The 19196-nt window shown below is 34.2% G+C and overlaps 1 protein-coding gene across 1 annotated transcript in view; it reads right to left on the bottom strand.

Annotated features, from left to right (window-relative positions):
• Window positions 1–19196, bottom strand: part of CCDC102B (coiled-coil domain containing 102B) — a 349731-nt gene that overhangs the window by 9265 nt on the left and 321270 nt on the right. The window contains exon 10 of the mRNA XM_071208584.1: window positions 1182–1221. Within this exon, the coding sequence (XP_071064685.1) occupies window positions 1206–1221 (16 nt within the window). The 3' untranslated portion in view covers window positions 1182–1205. The remainder of the gene's footprint in view (window positions 1–1181; window positions 1222–19196) is intronic.

Genomic DNA, 19196 nt, shown 5'->3' with positions numbered 1-19196 from the left:
AAGAAAATAGAAAAATTTGTAGGTGCTACATTCAAATTGCTTGTATTTTTGTGCTTGTCCTTATTGCCCCCAATGAAAGGGGCAATTCAGTTTTTATGGGTTATTGAGATCTTTTCTGCTTACTGTTAAAAATGCAAACCCCGTTATTGGCTTCTTTCTTATACACATGCAAATGTATCTATATAACTTAGACCACTTTCTACTTACAATGAAAAAAATTTCAAAATGGGCATTTCTAAAAGTGGAAGGTATATTTTTTAAAAGTTTAATGCCATGTTACCACTAATTTTTACAATTTGAGGCTGTCAATTTCATGTGATAAATATGATTAATTTTCAAAATGTAATAATCATAGATAAACATGGAGCATCAACTGTGCTATAAGAAAACCATATTTGATTGAATCAATACTTTTGTCCTCGCACTGACTGTGCAAGCAAGTTTCACAGCCAGAGTTCTACAGTGTTCTTGACAGACATGGCAATAATAATGTTAAGATAAAAATGTAAATCTTTAAGTAAAGAGCTCTTGACAGTTCTGTTCAAAATTTCCTTAAGCACTGACTCAGATTTGATAATTGGAAAGTCAGAGATGTGAACTTGTATAATATAACTGCCAAGGTACATATAAAATCACGGAAATATACCAAAAGTGGAGATAATTTTATAATTTAAAATATAAAAATCAACGAGGGCAATGTTTTTGTACTTTGACATGATTTGTATTTCCTAAGTAGGTCAATTTTAATAGAATTATCTAAATTATAGTTGAAGTTATTGACCAGTCATAGATATGATAGCAGGAAATATTTTATATATTTAAATAAGGTAAGAAGAAATACATACCTAAAAGGCATTTTCAAAGTAACAGCATATATGGAATTAATTAGGAAAATGAAATAATTTTTTTTAGATTTAGAGCTTAATTTTAAGAAGATAGCAAAGTATATATAAAAAGCTGTTCACAAATATTATACAATATAATAGATTAGAATCTAACAATTCAAAGCGTACGCTCCTAAAGAATGGTAGAATATATTTGGGTTTAAATGGGTTCCTTATTCTAGGTTAGAATGGAAAACCAATACAGAATCTAAATGTCCCATTGCCCTGAATAATATTTAGTTGGTTTCATCTGGTTAGTCAGTTTAATCTGGTTACTATGAAAAGCTAGACACTTACCATTTGTATTCAAGGCCATTTCTCTTATCTCAGGAAATCACTGTGGGTACAATAGAGAGATATTCCTTTAAATAAATCAGATGCCCTGGTTTCATATTCTAAGCCTATGTCTACATAACAAATTACTAATGGATTAATGTGAAAAAAAATGATGGGGATAACATCTAGAATATTATACAGGGAGCATAAGTAAATAGGAGTTCCATATAAAGCAATGTTTTGATTGGTAAATAATGACTCTATATGAGCATGTATTATATGGTATTGTTTGTATCTATTGATATTATATATGTAAAGATATTTCTGATAGATCTCTATGTTTCATTTGCCCCTACCCTTCAGTTCTGTTCACCCAATTACATTTAATCTTTACATGTTAAAAGAATAGAAGTAATAATTACATGTGTGCGTATATTGCTGTATGTCTGGAAACAGTAAGGATATTTTTAAAATATTCCAGGTAGTTGCATATGAAATACTATTAAAATTGTAGTCCCATTGTTACTGTGATTGTGAGTTATTTGGTTATACTATAAAATAACAATTAGCTAAGATTCAGTATAGAATGTGAGCCTTCACTTATGAGGCTGATTGAATTTGGTTTTAATTTCCTTTTCCCTTTGTACCATGAAGAACTAAATAATCTTAGATTGCTTTCCTATTATATGATCTTTTCATTCAAGGAAATAAGAAATGATTTAGAATTGCAAAGACTACATAGATGAGAGCAGATTTGCTCATTCACATTGAAATTCATCTTCTCTAAACTTAAAAAAGAAAAAAACTAAGGTAGTCCATTGTGAAGCACTGTAAACTAAAATATTAAATATAAATATAGAATATATGTGTACTCACCAGCTCATTTCCTAATAAAAATGCAAAACACCCTCACATAGCAGAATGATTAGCATGTTTAATGTATTGGAATTTCATTTTTTAAAATCTCAAGGCTTTCTCATTACAATATTTTCCTTGTTTCCCAAACTTAAATATAAGGCTGCATTAGCATCAGTATAAAGAATCAAAAGAAAAAAGTGAGTATATTTTTGACTCCCCTTTTCAGTCTTATAGTCTACATTTTGTAACTTCAGGTGGGCACCTTCATAAAGCCAGGTAAGTAAGTTAATTCTCAGGCATTGTTCTGAAAGTGCAGTTCTACATTTCAATTTGAAATTAATTATGTTTTAGATCAAAGTCTTTAGAATGAATGAAATGTCAAAAGGCTGTGCCTCTATTCCTTTAGATCTTATAAATATTTTTCAATCTGGAGAATTCATTTTTCACAGAATTATTGACTTTAAAAACTTAGGAAAATTGGCAAGCTGGCACTTAAGGTAACGTTTTCTTTTTAGGCTATAGAATATCTAGTTTCTCAGTTTCTGCATCAAATTATTTTTAAACCATCAGCAATATACCAAATGGCTTCTTTCACACATTTTGAACCCAAAATTCGTTAGGCCAGCAACCATGAAAAAGGAAACTGAACAAAGTCAAGAAGGGAGTCTGCCTTACTTCTTTAATGTAAAATTAATATTGTCATTCAAGCAAATACTTCTCACGTGTATGGTAAGCCCAGATATCTTGGTCTAGGTTGTTGGTTTTAAAGCAATGAGCAAGACAAATAAGAGTCTTGACATCATGGAATCCACAATCTTAAAACAAAACAAGATGAAACGTGTAAACTTTGTATTATGAAAATAGTAGAAACACTGCATCCTCAAGAAACATAAAGGAGATTTTTTGCTATTTGGGAATATATACTATAGTATAGCAGTTTGCTATGGTTATGAATTCCAAAAATAGATATTGGATTATGTTTGTAATCTGGTCTGTACCTGGGCATGATTAAGTTATGATTAGGGCTTTGATTGGGCCATGTCATCAGGGTGTTAATAAAAAAACACAGATAAAAGACACGGCAAAGGACAGAGGTGAAGGGTTCTTAATCTTGGAGTTTTGATGTTGGAGTTTGATGCTGAAGTCTTAAGCCGGAGTCCTGGAAAGTAAGCACACAGAGGGAAGAGAAGCAAGCCCTGGGAAGAGAGGAACCCAGGAAGCCTGAACCCTGGCAGCTTGAGCAGCCATCTTGCTCCAAAATGTGGAAATAGACTTTGGTGAGGGAAGTAACTTACACTTTATGGCCTGATATCTATAAGCTCCTACCTCAAATAAATACCCTTTATAAAAACCAACAGATTTCTGGAATTTTGCATCAGCATCCCTTTGGCTAACAAACATATAGTTATTTCATTTTTCAAATAATATAAATTGTCAGAAGACATATTTCTCATTACCAATGTTTTTAATATGAGAATTCTAAAATAGGTTAAAAGGAAAATTCTCAAGCGTCATAGGGATATTTTATGGATTATTTGACTTTATTTTAAAGAAAATAAATTGAGTGTATGTTGGAAACCCTATCTAAGATTTAATTTGAAGATATGCTAGCTGCTATCAAAATTTCCCAAATAACAGCAGTAAGCAGTACCTTAGTTGTACAGAAATAAGGTCATTGCATGTGTAATCAGTTAAGGTAAGGTCATACTGGAGTAGAGTGAGCCTTCATCCTAAATGGCTCATCCTTGAAAAAAGAGAAGAAATTCAGAGACAAAGACCTAGAGGGAAGGCAGCCAACTAAAGAAGAGGCTGAGACTGTAGTTGTGCTTCTACAGGCCAAGGAATGCCACAGATTGCCAGTGATTGCCAGAAGCTAGAAAAGCCAAGGCAGATTTCCAAGGCAGCTTGGCCCTGCTGACATAGTGATTTTGGACTTCTAGCCTCTAGAAGTTTGAGGATAAATTTCTGCTGTTTTAAATCACCAGGATTGTGGTCATTTGTTATGGCAGTCCCAGGAAAAGCACACATATAGGGAATATTTGTTTTAAAACTTTACAGATCTATTTCTTCTAGAATTGTTCTTTATGGGGTCTATCTTTAAAAAAAAAAATTCTTCCTTGGATCAATATCATAAAGTTATTTCTCTTATTTTTTCAATGTATTTTAATATTTAGGTTTTTAATCCATCTGGGTTTTTGTTTTTGTTGTTGATTTAGTATAGAGTGATAGGTTGTAACCTAATTTCTTATTTTGTTTTATTTGGTATATAATAAAGAAGAACCACACAGGAGTCCCTACTAGAAATTAAGACTGAAGCTAGGCTGGGGCCTTCCTGTGCTCTCTGTACTATTGAATTTATTCATTTGTCTATCCATGGGACCAATATGCATTATCTTAATTACTGCAGCTTAAAATACATGTCTATATCTGATGATTATGGCAGCAACTGTCCTTTTTTTTCATAATTGACATAACTATCCTTGATACTTTATCCTTCAATCTGAATTTCAGTATCAATTTGGCAAATTCCATGCAGCTCTCCATTGGTATTCTAATTTGAATAAATTTAAAGATTAGAATATAGAGAAATGGCATCTTTATGATAATACATGAACGTGATATTTCTCAGGTCCCTGGAAAAATATTTTATTTATGGAAATTTTTATTAATTTTCTCAAAGGAACTCTTCTGTATATCTTTGACTCACCCAAATGTATATTAAAATTTTGCTTAAATTTCTTTTTGCACGTTTTCTTATTATTTTCAAATTAGTTGTTGTCTGTTGAACTTTTACCAAGAGAACTTACTGAGCTTATTTTTTAAAAAATAATTAGCCTATAGATCATCTTGGATGTGGATTTTTGTCTGTTAATAATAGCAGAATCTCCCTTTGTTTTCCAATATTTATGACCTGTATTTTTCTTGCTTAATTATTGCACAATATTGCTTTATCTTGTACAATGTTGGATAAGAGAGTGGTCATTTCTTGTTTCGTTTGTGAACTCAATGAAAGTGATTAAATGCTTCACTGTAAAGAAAGATATTTGCTATAAGTTTCAAATGGAAATTCTAACTAGGTAAAGGAAGGGCTTTTATTTTTGTCATAAGAAAGTATTGATATCTTTAAATTATTTTTATTATTTCTATGTAATAACATATGTTTTTTTTCTCAGTTAATTGGAGTGACAAAATAAATTAATACATTTTCTGATAGAGAACATTCCTGAAGTCTGAGAATAAACACCATATGGTCATGATGAATATTTTATAACATTTCGAGATTTCAGTTGCCAAGATAATCACTTGGGATTTTTTGACTCTAATCATAGATTAGTCTACATTTCTCTTATACTGTTCTCATCATTGAGTTGCAATAATGGAATATCTCATAATATATGTTAGGAAATGTGTTCTTTTGAGCTTTTCTAAACATTTTTAAAATCTGTTCCTTAAAGTTTTGGTAAAACTTACCTATAAAACTCTGAATTAAAATCAGATCATTTTTTATGTAAAGAAAGAATAAATTTTATTTTTGAGTAAAGTTTTCAACAGTAATTTCTCTACTCAATTTTCTTTCATATTTCTCATAGAATACTGATAAATATTTTCCCAAAAATTATTAATATCATCTAAATATATAAAATTAATGGAGTAATGTTTTCCATCGTCTTCACTTGCATTTTATAAATGTCAGAACTTAAGTTATTCTTAAATAGTTTATTTATGTGAATTCTCTATTTTTGTTGATCAATTTTGGGAACTGGCCTTTGATTTTGAGAGAAATTTTGGAAAATTTGTAGGTGTCATTATTGTTTGTTTTTTTCTTCCTCTTTCCATTCTGTTTCATAAGGAGCTCTTTGGGGGCAGTGTCACCCTGAGGAGTCACAGTCCAAGTCTCTCTGAATTGCCCTCATTTGGATCCAAAGATCGTTAGAGGCCTGGCGGCAGCAACAATAAGGCTTTGTGTACCTGAGTTGTTTGGGGTAATAAGTGTCTTACTTGTACCACTGACAAGCCTTATTTCTTAATGACATTTCGAAAATGATTTATCTTTTAATGCTATATTTAGTGCAAAGGAAGGAAGATCAAAGCATAATCTTACAGTGCCATCTTGACAGTGATTGCTTATATATGAAATAATATAAGCAATAATTTATGCATGAAAATTAAAATGATTTGCACTATGAGATTTTTGTATAATGTCTAAAACACCATTTTATCACATAATTCACCTTTTTAGTAAGCCAGAACTGAAAAAGGATCAGATATATAACTAGACCACCAGACACTTTTGTTTTCCTAGATTAATGATGGTCCATAGGCTGCAATTTGGAAAATGTAATTTATTTTGCTTAAACAATAACTCATAATGCTAACTAATCCATGAAGTTTATTATATTTTCAGAAGTGTCTAATTTACTAATATAGTTAAATAAGAGAGCTAGGAAAAGAGGGGTCACTCTGTAAACAAACCTCCATACTTTAGCAAAAATATGTGCAGCCGCTGTGATTTAAAAAGAAACAGGTGACTCAGGAAAAAGGACAGGCGAACCACAATAACAAAATGATTCCATTTTGCCAATTTCTTATAAATGAAAACTGTCTGGAAGTAATCTTTCATCTCATTCATTTTTTTTTTTTTTTTGCAGGCAGAAAGTTCATTTTTAATTTTAAAGTTAAAGTTAGTAGATCAAAAAGAATGCTACATTAAAAAACATTAAAAAAATAAAGAACATAAGAGGTTCCCATATAAACCACTCCTCACCCCCCCACCCCATCATTTTTATAAATTGTATTTTTTGAAGATATATACATCACACAAAAAATGTTACATTAAAAAACATAAGAGGTTCCTGTATACCCCCCACCCTTCCACCCCACTCCTCCCACACCAACAACCTCCCCCATCATTGTGGCACACTCATCACACTCGGTGAACGTATTTTGGAGCACTGCTACACCACATGGATAATAGTTTACCCTGTAGTTCACACTCTGCCCCAGTACATTCAGTGGGTTATGGCAGGATATACAAAATCCAGCATCTATCCCTGCAATATCACTCAGGACAACCCAAAATCCCAAAAATGCCCCCACATCACATCTCTTCTTCCCTCTCCCTGCCCTCAGCAACTACCATGGCTATTTTCTCTATATCTCATTCATTTTTAAAAAGAATACAAGTTCTTTAAAATAATTTATGAATAAGAGAGGGGACAAGATGGTGGCAGAATAGGGAGCTCCAAATGTCACCTCATCCCATAGGGCAGTTAGTAATCATGCAGAGTTATCTAAATCATCTATTTGGGGGGCCAAGGAAACCAGAAGAGAATCCTGCAACATTCTTGGAGGAATGGAAGGAGGAGACTGCACACCTGTGTTAAAGATTTGTGAGAAGAGTACTCTATGCCATAGAAGCTGCTGACAATCCTCCACTGGCAGTGCTAGCCATCTCAGGAGCTATTCTCTGGCTGGAGTTGGAAATTCCATTTCCCAAAAACAGGGGAGGAAGAGACAGTTGGGCACAAATTTCAGCTACTGATTAGTAAATTTGGCTACCTAAGGCCAATCCTAAGAACAGCTAAAATTTGAACCTGTCCCAGTCAGAAAGAGGCTGATATATCCTCCATTTTAATTCAGCTCCTGGCATGAGGGGAAGCAGAGCTGGTTGAAAATCACAGTGACAGTAGGGACAGGATTCTTCCAACCCAGATTGGATTGCAGGCCTAGTCTAGGCTCCAGTCCCACCTCTGGTAGGGAGGAAGATAGGGAAACCCATAGCAGCCTCTCCAAGCAACTGCAGGAGCTTTCACCCTACACAGACTAGACTGGTGGGGAAACCTGTGGATTCCTCTCTGCCCAAATAGGCTAGGAAGGGGTGGTGTTTCCTCAACCTTTCTGGGAAACTGCAGGCACTTTTAGATGGCATGAACTAGATTACTGAACACATCTGTAACAGGGCAAGAGGAGGGTTAGGATAGTGTGCCTTCAGCCTATGCCAGCAACTGCAGTCGCTTTCAGTGTGCACAGATTAGACTGGAGAGGGAAAACCTGTGGTTCCAAAAGAGATTAAGGACAACAAGAAGACACTGGTAGCAATGGAACTGGAAAAAGACCTCGACCCAAAGGTAGAAAAGGTAAAGACAAATGAGTTTATGTGGCTAAGAGACTTCAGAGTGAGTCAGGAAGTCATTCTAGAAGTTATGCTTATGCACATCACAGCAGGATCACATTGACAGCCAAAGTAGCCCTACAACCCCAAATAGCAGGGTTCCTAAGTGCTCTGGAGACATCCAGACACTCTAGTCAGGGCAAGTAGCTCAGGAGTTTGGTGACTTGACAGTGGGTCCTACTTTGGAATTTATGCCCCCCACAATGACAGAGTTGGACTCAGTTGTAGTTTTCCTACAAATGGCTCTTCTGTCCTATTTGAACCTATAATTAGTATTAGAGTTGGTAGGTGTGTATCCAAGAGACTTAAATTTCTGGGCCATCCATGTGCCAGCTGGGCCCAAATCTCAATGGAGTTGCACCACCTAATCTCCAGTTCATTGTTATTACCCAGGACTACTAACATGGAGGGAGGATGGACAACTACCATACCAAGGAACTGAGAAAGTCTACAACTGCAAGCAAGAGAGTCCCACTCATTGGCCCTATGGGATCATAGCCCTTTCTCAATTAGAGGTGGAGTGGACCTCACCATCCCAGAATCCTCAGGATTGGGGAATGAACTATGGACTAAAATAGACTTACTGTTATTCTACTATGGACTTGTGATTCAAGCAATGGAAGAAAGTATATTATGGATATCAGTGGCAGTAGCCACTTGTGGTTCTAAGAGCAGGGAAAGGGAAAAAAAAGGTGTAATATGGGGGCATTTTTGGGTCTTGGGAGTTGTCCTGAACAACATTGCAACAACAGATACAGGCCATTTTAAATCTTGCCATAACCTACCGAATTGGGTGGGAGAAAGTGTAAACTACAAAGTAAACTTTAATCCATACTTAGTGGCAATGCTCCAAAATATGTTTATCAGCTGCAATGACTATGCCTCACTAATGAAGTATGTCATTAACGTTGGAAAATGTGGGAGGTGTGAGGAGTGGGGCATATAGGAATCCCCTATATTTTTAATGTGATATTTATATAATCTAAGTATCTTAAAAAAAAGAAAATTAAATTAAAATTTAAAAAAAGAAGACACTGGGTGAGCACAAAGAAGAATGTGAAGGCATACATAAAAAATAGCATATCTTATGGAATGAAAGACACAATAAATGAAATAAAAATTATGCTGGAGCCATAACAGCAGATTTGAAGAGGCAGAAGGAAGGATCAGTGAGCTTGAAGGCAGGGTCTCTGAAAGTGAACATAAAAATAACAGATAAAGAGAAGAATGAAAAAATTGAAGTGTCTCAGGGAATTAAATGTCTCTTTCTATGCAAACTTTCATGTCATGGGTGTCCCAGAAGGAGAAGAGAAGGGAAAAGGGACAGAAGGAATATTTGAAGAAAATAATGGTAGAAAATTTCCCAATTCTATTGAGGGACAAAGGTATCTATGTCCAAGAACTACAACATACTAATCAAAATATCAAATGCCAAAGATAAAGAGAGAATCCTGCAAGAGAAAAGAGATCCATCACATACAAGGGATATCCAATAAGATTAAGTGCTGATTTCTCATCAGAAACCATAGAGGCAGGAAAGGAGTGGTATGATATATTTAAGATACTGCAAGAGAAATACTACCAGCCAGGAATCTTACAGCTGACAAGATTGTCTTTCAACAATGAGGGTGAGTTTAGAATAAACAGAAATTTGAGGGAGTTTGTAACTAGGAGACTAGCTCTGCAGGAAATACAAAAAAGGGTCATCCAGCCTGAAGAGAAAAGGCAGGAGAGAGAGGCTTGGAAGAGAATCTAGAAATGAAGAATGCATCAGTAAAGTTAACTAACAATGTAAAAAGAATTGTGAAAAAGATATGCTACATAAAACCCAAAAATTAAAATGGGTGAAGTAAGAACTGCCTTTACTGTAATAATATTGAAAGTTAATGAACTAAGCTCCCCAAAATAAAGACAAAGACTGGAAGAATGTGTAAGAAAATATGAACCAACTATGTGCTGTTTTCAAAAGAGTCACCTTAGACCCAAGGATACAAATAAATTGAAAGTTTAAGACTGGAAAAAGATACTCCAGCATGGAGTAACCAAAAAAAAAAAAAAAAAAAAGCTTCAGTAGCTACACTTATATTGTTTGTACTACACTTTAAAAGCAAACCTGTTATTAGAGAAAAGGAAGGTCTTTACATACTAATAAAAGAGGAAATTTATCAGGAGGAAACAACAATCATAAACATATATGCACCTAACCAGCATGCCCCAAATTACATGAGGAAAATACTGGCAAAACTGAAAGGAGAAATAGTTGTTTTTACAAAAATAGTTGAGACTTAAATACACCACTCTCATTATTGGATACTTCATCTGAGAGAAGATGAAAACAAAAAAACCCAAAAAACAGAGATCTTGAATAATATGATAAACTAAAACTAATAGATATATAAAGAGCATTGTACTCACAAATAGCAGGATATATATTGTTCTCAAGTATTCATGAGTCTTTCTCCAGGATATGTTGGGTCATGTAGCAGTTTGAGATTATTTATGAATTCCAAAAAGAGATATGGATGTTGTTTGTAAACAGGTCTGTTCCTCTGAGTGTGATAACCCTTTGATTGTATTAAAGTTAGAGGTTTCACTTAAATCAAGATTAGGGTTTTGATTCAACCATGTCAATAGGGAGGGAGTGCAGGGCTGAGTCCCTGTCCCTGTTAGTGGGTTGATAAAACAGACTCACCCATGGAAGTAGATATACAGGAGAACACAGAAAAAGACATGGCAGAGGAGAGAAAGACAATTCATTAGACATGGCAGAAGCTCCAGGAAGAGAGATGAGACTGATAGCCTACAGCTGACCTTGTGAGGAAACCATAGCAGCTGAGCACAGAAAGAAATAAGCCCTGGGGAGAGAGACAGCCTTATGCCAGCCTACAGCTGAGACTGGAAGAAGCTGGACCCATGGAGCCTTAATGGGGAAGAGGAAGACTGAACCCTCACAGACATCACCTACCATTTTGCATCAACATGTAACAATAGACTTTGGGTGAGAAAGTGCCTCTTATGGTACCTTGAGTTGGACTTTTTAGGGCCTTGTGACTGTAAGCTTCTATCCCAAATAAATACCCTTTAGTACAGATTTCTGGTACTTTGCCTCAGCACCCTTTTTGGCTAACTAATACAGGCCACAAAGCAGATCTCATTAAATTAAAAAGATGTAAATTTTATGAAGCACTTTCTCTGATTACAATGGAATAAAACTGGAAATCAACAATAGGTAAAAAATGGGAAAATTCACAAATATATGTAGATTAAACAACACACTATTCAATTATCAGTGGGTCAAAGAATTTTCAAGAAAATCAATAAATATCTTGGATGAGTGAATATGAGAACACAACATATCAGAACATATGAGATCCAGTGAAAGCAGGACTGAAAGGGAAATTTATTGCCTCAATGTTGAAACTAAAAAAGAAAGAAGAGCTAAAATTGACAAACTAACTGCACAACTGGAGGAACTAGAAAAAGAACAGCAAACTATGCCAAAACCAAGAAGAAGGAATGAAATAACAAAGATTAGAGCAGAAATAAATAAAATTGAAAACAAAACCATAGAGGAATTAACAAAGCCGAAAGTTCATTCTTTGAGAAGATCAACAAGACTGACAAACCCTTAGCTATACTGACAAAGAAAAAAGGAGAGAAGATGCAAATAAACAAAATTAGGCATGAAAATGGGGCTATTACTCCTGACCCCACAGAAATAAAAGAGATCATAAGAGGATACTATGAACAACTGTATGCCAACAACTAGACAATGTAGATGAAATGGAAAAATTTCTAGGAACATATGAACACCCTACACTGACCCTAGAAAAATGAAGAGCTCAACAAACCAAACACAAGTAAAGGGATTGAAACAGTCATCAAAGAACTCACCAAAATGAAAAGCCCAGGACCAGATAGCTTTACAGATGAGTTCTACAAAGCATTCAAAAGAAGATTTAATACCAGTCTTACTCAAATTCTACCAAAAATTTGAATAGGAAGGAGCACTGCCAAACTCATTCTATGAAGCCAATATCACTGTAAAGCCAAAGCCAGATAAAGATATTACGTAAAAAGAAAATTACAGATACATTTTCCTAATGAATAGAGATGCAAAAATCCTCAACAAAATACTTACTAATTGAATCCATCAATACATTAAAAGAAAAATTCAACATGAACAAGTGAGTTTTGCACTCACATTAATAAATCAAAGGAGAAAAATCATATGATCATGTCAAGTGATGGAAATAGGCATTTGACAAAATTCAACATACTTTCCTGATAAAAACACTCCAAATAATAGAAATCAAAGGAAACTTTCTCAACATGATAAAGGGTATATATGAAAAACCCACAGCTAACATTCTGCTCAATAGTGAAAGATGGAAAGTTCTTTCCATTGGGACTGGGAAAAATGCCCACTGTTACCACTGTTGTTTAATATAATACTAGAGGCTCTAGCTAGAGTAATCAGGCAAGAAAGAGAAATGAAAGTGCCCAAATTGGAAAGGAATGATTCTATACCTAGAAAATCCCGAAAAAACTTCAACAAAGCTACTAGAACTAATAAACAAATTCAGCAGAGTGGCAGAACACAGGTTAAAATGCAAAAAAAAAACCAGTAGTGTTTCTATGCACTAGTAATGAGCAATCTGAGGAGGAAGCCAGGAAAAAAGTTTCATTTACAATAGCAACGAAAAGAATCAAATATTTAAGAATAAACTTAACCAATGAGGCAAAGCACTTACATTAAAAAAAACTATAATGCATTGTTAAAAGAAATTTTAAGACCTAAATAAATGGGAGAACATTCCATGTTCATGAATGGGAGCATAAATATCATTAAGATGTCAATTCTACCCAAATTGATATACAGTTTCAATGCAATTCTGATAAAAATTCCAACAGCCTTTTTTTTTAAAGAAATGGAAAACCTAATTATCAAATATATTTGGAAGGGTAAGGGGCCTTGAATAGCCAGAAATGATCAATCATATAGATATGATCATATGATTTTTCTTCTTTTGATTTATTAATGTTGTGTATTACCTGATTGATTGATCTTAAAAAGGAAGAATGAATTTGGAGGACTCTCACTTCTGGACTTTAAATCATGTTACCTAGTTACACTGTTCAAAATAGCATGTACTGGCCCCAGAGATAGACATATAGACCATCGGAACCAAACTGATGGTTCAGAAACACTTTCACATCCATGGTCAAGTGATTTTTGACAAGCTTATCAAACTCACTGCTGGGGCAGAATAGTCTATTCAATAAATAGTTCTGGGAGAACTGGATGTCCACCTCCAAAATAAAGAAAGAGGGCCCATATGCCACACCTTGTACAAAAATCAACTCAAAATAGATCAAAGACCAAATATAAAAGTGAGAACTGTAAAACTCCTAAAAGAAAACGTAGGGAAACACCTGAAGGCCTGTGGTAGGTAGGTCTTTCTTAAGCCTTACACCAAAAGCACTAGCAATGAAAGAAAAAATGGATAAATGGGACCTCCTCAAACTTAAACACTTCTGTGCTTTGAAGACTTTGTCAGGAAAGTGAAAGGGCAATTCTCTCAATGGGAAAAACATTTGGAAACCACATATGTGATAAGAGTTTGATTTCCATGTTCTATAAAGATATCTTACAATTCAACAATAAAAAAGCAAGAAATCGAGTTTAAAAAATGGGCCAAAGACTTAAATAGACATTTCTCCCAAGAGCAAATACAAATTGTGAAAAAGCACATGAAAAAATTGTTAAATATCACTTGGTATTAGGGAAATGCAAATCAAAACTACAGTGAAAATCATCTCACATCTCACAGAATGGCCATTATTAAAAAAAAAAGTGCTGGAGAGGATGTGGACGAATAAGAACACTTCTTCACTGTTGGTGGGAACGTAGAATGGCATGGCCTCTGCAGGAGACTGTTCTGTAGTTCCTCAGGAAACTAAATATAAAACTGCTGCATGATCCAGCAATTCCTCCACTAGAAATATATCAAGAACTAAAAACAGTGATGTGAACAGATTTTTACATGGATGTTCATAGTAACATTATTCACAATTGCCAAAAGATGGAATCAATCTTCTTTTGGCAAACAAGTGTCCATCAATCAATAAATGGACAAACAAATGTGGTATATACCTATGATGGAATACTACGCTGCTGCAAGAAGAAATGAAATTGGGACATATATGACAACATGGATGAACCTTGAGGACATTATACTGAGTGAAATAAGCCAGACACAAAAGGACAAATATTGTATGGTCTCACTAATATGAACTAAACACGAAGAATAGACACATGGAGTTAAAACCTAGATTATAGGTTACTAGGAGACAGGATGAGCACTGAGAGGGGAATTGAAGCTTAATTCTCCATATGTAGAATTTTCAATTAGCTTGACTCTAAAAGTGTGAGAGTGGATAGACTTGATGGTAACATATTATAGTGAGCAGAACTAAAACAACTTGTTTAGAAATGGGATTGTGGCTGAAAGGGGTAGTCTAGGGATGTAAATGTCAATTGAAAGAAAGCCAGAAAATAACTTAGGGACTGATGAACATGATGGATGAGGATTGTGGTTAATAGTACAAGTATGTTCTCCTATGAACTAGAACAAATGTACATCACTATTAAAAGGTGGTAAGAATATAGTGATGCATGGGGAAATATAATTAATGTAATTTATGGATTATAGTTAACGGCAATATTGTAATATTCCTGCATCATGTCAAAGAAGATATAGTATCAACACTAAGGATCAGTAATAGGAGGAGATGGGATTTTTATTTTGGACTAAGGAAAACATTCAAAGGTTTATGGTGGCAATGACTGTAGAACTCTATGATGAAAGTGAGAGTCACTGAGTGTACGCTTTGGAGAGAATGTACAAGGCATGGTACTGTATAACACAGTGAATCATGTAGTAGAAAATGGACAGTGGTTAACAGTACAAATATGAGTGCATTCTCTCATGGACTATAACAAATGTACAATACTAATACATAGTGTTAATAATAGGGTGTGTGTGGAAAAAATATACCAAATGTATGCTATAGGCCGTAGTTAGTAGTAATAGTCTGATCATGTTCTTTCACAATCTAAAACAAATGTTCCACATAATGTAAGGTGTTGGTGGAGGGGTGATATATGGGAATGCTGCACGTTATGCATGATTGTTTTGTAAGCTTACAACTTCTAGAATAAATAGGTGGTGTAGCTATGTGTTTATAAGAATATATATAATTAAAGAAGGGGTAAAGTGGTAGTAAAATTCTCCACATTTACATATGTGATTTTCATTCAAAATATGCTATTGTATTTGTTCTAATACATACCATGTGCACAAATATTTCTCATAATTGAAATTTATGATATGATAATTAATGTGCAAATATGAACACTATTAAATTAAAAATCATTTTAAATATATTATACTTGTTAGCTAAAAGAGAAAATATCTTCCTTTCCATAAATTTGATTCTTCAATACCTACTTTGAATTATTTTCTAAGTAGTATATGCAAATATAGATAATAAATCATATACAGAGATAAAGGAGATAAAATAATAGATATAAAATATAACTTAAATAATTGCAAATATGATAAAGTACTCCAATATGTATGTCATTATTTAAGGTTCGATAAACTCTAAGATAATTTTCATTTTAATTGGATCTTTGCATGGTTTAGCTTTCAGAAGAAATCACTAAGGGAAGGAAATGTATGCATCACTTTCCTTATTGTTAAAAATCCTACTTTAAATTAATATATTTCTTATTATTGTTAAAGTAATTTAATAATTGTATGCAAACAACAGGGATTTTCTGAAAATAAAATTGACTCCCTTGTGAAGTAGTATATTCTAATATGGAATGGATGGGCAATGATATTAGAAGAAATATTACATAGAAAAGATGTTTGGATTGGTGGTCTTTGAAACTTCTTTCAAATGAAATTTTCTAAGATTCTTTGAAAACTTTGCCTATCTTCAGTCAACCTCAAAATGTTGATTTTCTTTACTTTTTCTCCTTTGAAATTGTATATCTACAATACTTTTCTAATTTAATTCAATAAATATTTAATACATATTCTATACTATATAGTAAAGTGTAAAACACTGGGCGTAGAGTGATAAACAAAAAAAATTAGATCCCTGTCTTCATGATACTTATAACTGGTAGAAATTATGGCTGTTCAATAAGAATATTTATCTTCACACAAGGAGAAAATCCTGTTTTGGAGTCTGACATGAATTAAAAGGACAGGGTCCTGTGAGATAAACACTAGAGTTCTATGTGATCAGAGAATGTCTCACTAAGGAAGTGACATTTAACTTGCCCCATGAAGCAAGAGAAAGAAGTCAGGGAAAGAATGATGAAAGCAAGGTCATGGCCATAAATAACAACAACAACAACAAAAAGAAAACTCTGCCAAAGTAATAGCTATGGGCAAAAAGTTTGCAGGTTCAAGCAAATCACCACCACCATCAAAAACCCAAAACATCAAGCTGAAGGATAGTGAAGGAATAGAAGAGTGCATAGAAATCCATTTGGAAGGGTGACATCATCCCGTTTTATAGCTCATTTTAGGGAGTTCACATATTTATTATAATTTTAATGAGAAGCTATTGAAATGTTTCCACCTGGAGAATGGCGTAACATAAATTGTGCTTTTGGACGACCACTCTGGAATGTAGAGTATGTACTGGAAGTGGAAATGTGTGTTAAGAGCTGTTGCAGGAATCTAGGGAAGAGATAATTGGTTGTCTAGACCAGAGTCATAGCTGAGAGATGAAGAGTTTAAAGTTCCAGGGAGATTTAATAGAATTTGCTGATTTATTAGTGAGTAGCAGAAGAAGTGTCAAGAACTTATTAGTTTCTGAGCAAGACAAAGTAGTTGGCATCAAACTTACCCAACTGCTGCAAACAATTATAAATCTGGGCAAAAACATATAAAAGCATGTTTGAAGGTACTGGACAGTATTACGATATCTAAAAGAAGGTGAGCATGGGAAGTATGCCTACACTAAACCTGGCTTTTTTCACTGAGGGGCAGGAGGGGGTTGTTGCACTGAAAAATAGAGACGCACAGAGATCACAGGTGCACTGAGCAGAGGAAAGAGAGTTCAAAGTCTGGGCTGGGGAAGTGACTGGAATACTGATGGCAAAATAGCAAAGTGGAGGACAAAGTGGAGGAAAGTGCTGAGAAGGGACCCAAACATCTGCCTAATATGCCCTGTGACAATTCCAACCTTGGGCATGTGGGGTGCAACCCCAGGAGGCCAAGCAGAGAACAGATGCCAAGAGGCAGGTTTCGAGGCGTCACAGAACTGGTGAAAGCTTGTGCTCCCCTCTCTTCTGAGTGGAGCTTCCTTCCAGAACCTTGGTGCCCGCTTCAGGCTCTCAGCTGACACACCGGAAACACTATTCCCTGTGAGTGGAAACCTACCTTAGACATAAGAACTCTGCTTCAGATGGGTAGAAAATTAAAATAGGCCTCTGATAAAAATGGCTTAAAACTAAGCACAAACAGGAAGAGTGATCCCCTCTTACCTGTTGGATAGTAATTCAACATTCTTTCGAGGATCAGAGCACAGTCTGGATTTTCTGCACTTGGTCATTCACAATTTTCAGCATGCAATAAAAAAATTACACGTGAAAAAATCATGCAAAAGTGACTGATAATCAAAATATAAATCTGTCAATGGAAGTAGACCCAGAAAATCCAGAAATCCCAGAGAAAATCCAGACTTTAGATAGGATTTTAAATTAGGTATGATTAATACATTATGGAAAATATGGGAAAACATGGACATGCCAGGTAAGTAGATGGAATATTTCAACAGAAAATTAGAATCTGCAAAAAAGACAAGTAAAAATTCTAGAAATGCAAAGTAAAATACGTAAAATTAAGAACTTTCAGTGTGAGTATAGTAGTAGCTAAGTGGACACACAGTGGAAGACAGAATTATCATTTGAAGACCAATGGAAAAATATAAAAACTGGAGCACAAAGAGGAAAATTATAAACAACAGAGGAAAAGATACATGAGGATCCTGGTTAAACAGAGTGAGAATGGAGCAACAATGTATACAGTGGATCCAACAATTGATACAAATTCCTTAAATCTAAAATCAGCCTAAATATTCAATATACTTAGCCAAATCTATCCAGAGTAAATAAAAAGAAAATAAAATCTAGACACATAAGAGACAAATGGCTGAAACCAAATAAACAGGAAAAAAATAATACACAGCCATAGAGAAAAAGATATAACTTTAAAGAACCCACAGTAAGAAATATTGAAGACTTCTCCATAGAAACTATGGAAACTAGAAGATGGTGCCATACTATCTTTAGAAATGTGAAGAAAAAAGAAAAAAACCTGAGAATTCTATTTCTATTAAAATACCATCTAAAATGAAGGTGAAATAAAGATATTCTCAGCCAAAAGCTGAGAGAATCCTCTACTCTCAGACATGTGCTATAAGAAATAGAAAAGGATATTATTCAGGATAAATATAAATGAGTCCAGGTGGAAGGACGAAAGTGCATGAAAAAATGATGAGTGCCGAAGAGGGTAAATAAATGCATAAATATAATGTCGTTTGGCTATTTATATAAAAAGTGATACTATTTATAACATGGGTTTTTAATATATGTTGAAATAAAATGTTAAAATATAAATATGAGGGATGGGAATAAACGTAAAGTGCTTCAGGGATCTTGCATTATATAGGACATGGAAAAAGTAATAATTTAAAGTTTTTAAGTTAGTGATGCATATGCAATTTCTAGGGTAACAATTATAAAATGATACCAAAAGTAAAACACAAAAAGCTAATAGAGGAGATACAGTGGAATTCTGAAAATTAATTGCTTAATGTTTTTTAAAAGATGAAGAAGAAAAGAGGGATAAAGGAACAAATTTTTAAAAGGACAAATAAAAATCAAATATAAGTTGGAAGTTACAAGCCTAAATATA

Source organism: Dasypus novemcinctus, chromosome 16 (assembly GCF_030445035.2).
Source record: "Dasypus novemcinctus isolate mDasNov1 chromosome 16, mDasNov1.1.hap2, whole genome shotgun sequence".
In the NCBI taxonomy this organism is placed as follows: domain Eukaryota; kingdom Metazoa; phylum Chordata; class Mammalia; order Cingulata; family Dasypodidae; genus Dasypus; species Dasypus novemcinctus.
The sequence above is the reverse complement of the archived record's forward strand: the minus strand, read 5'-3'. Positions and strand labels throughout refer to the sequence as shown.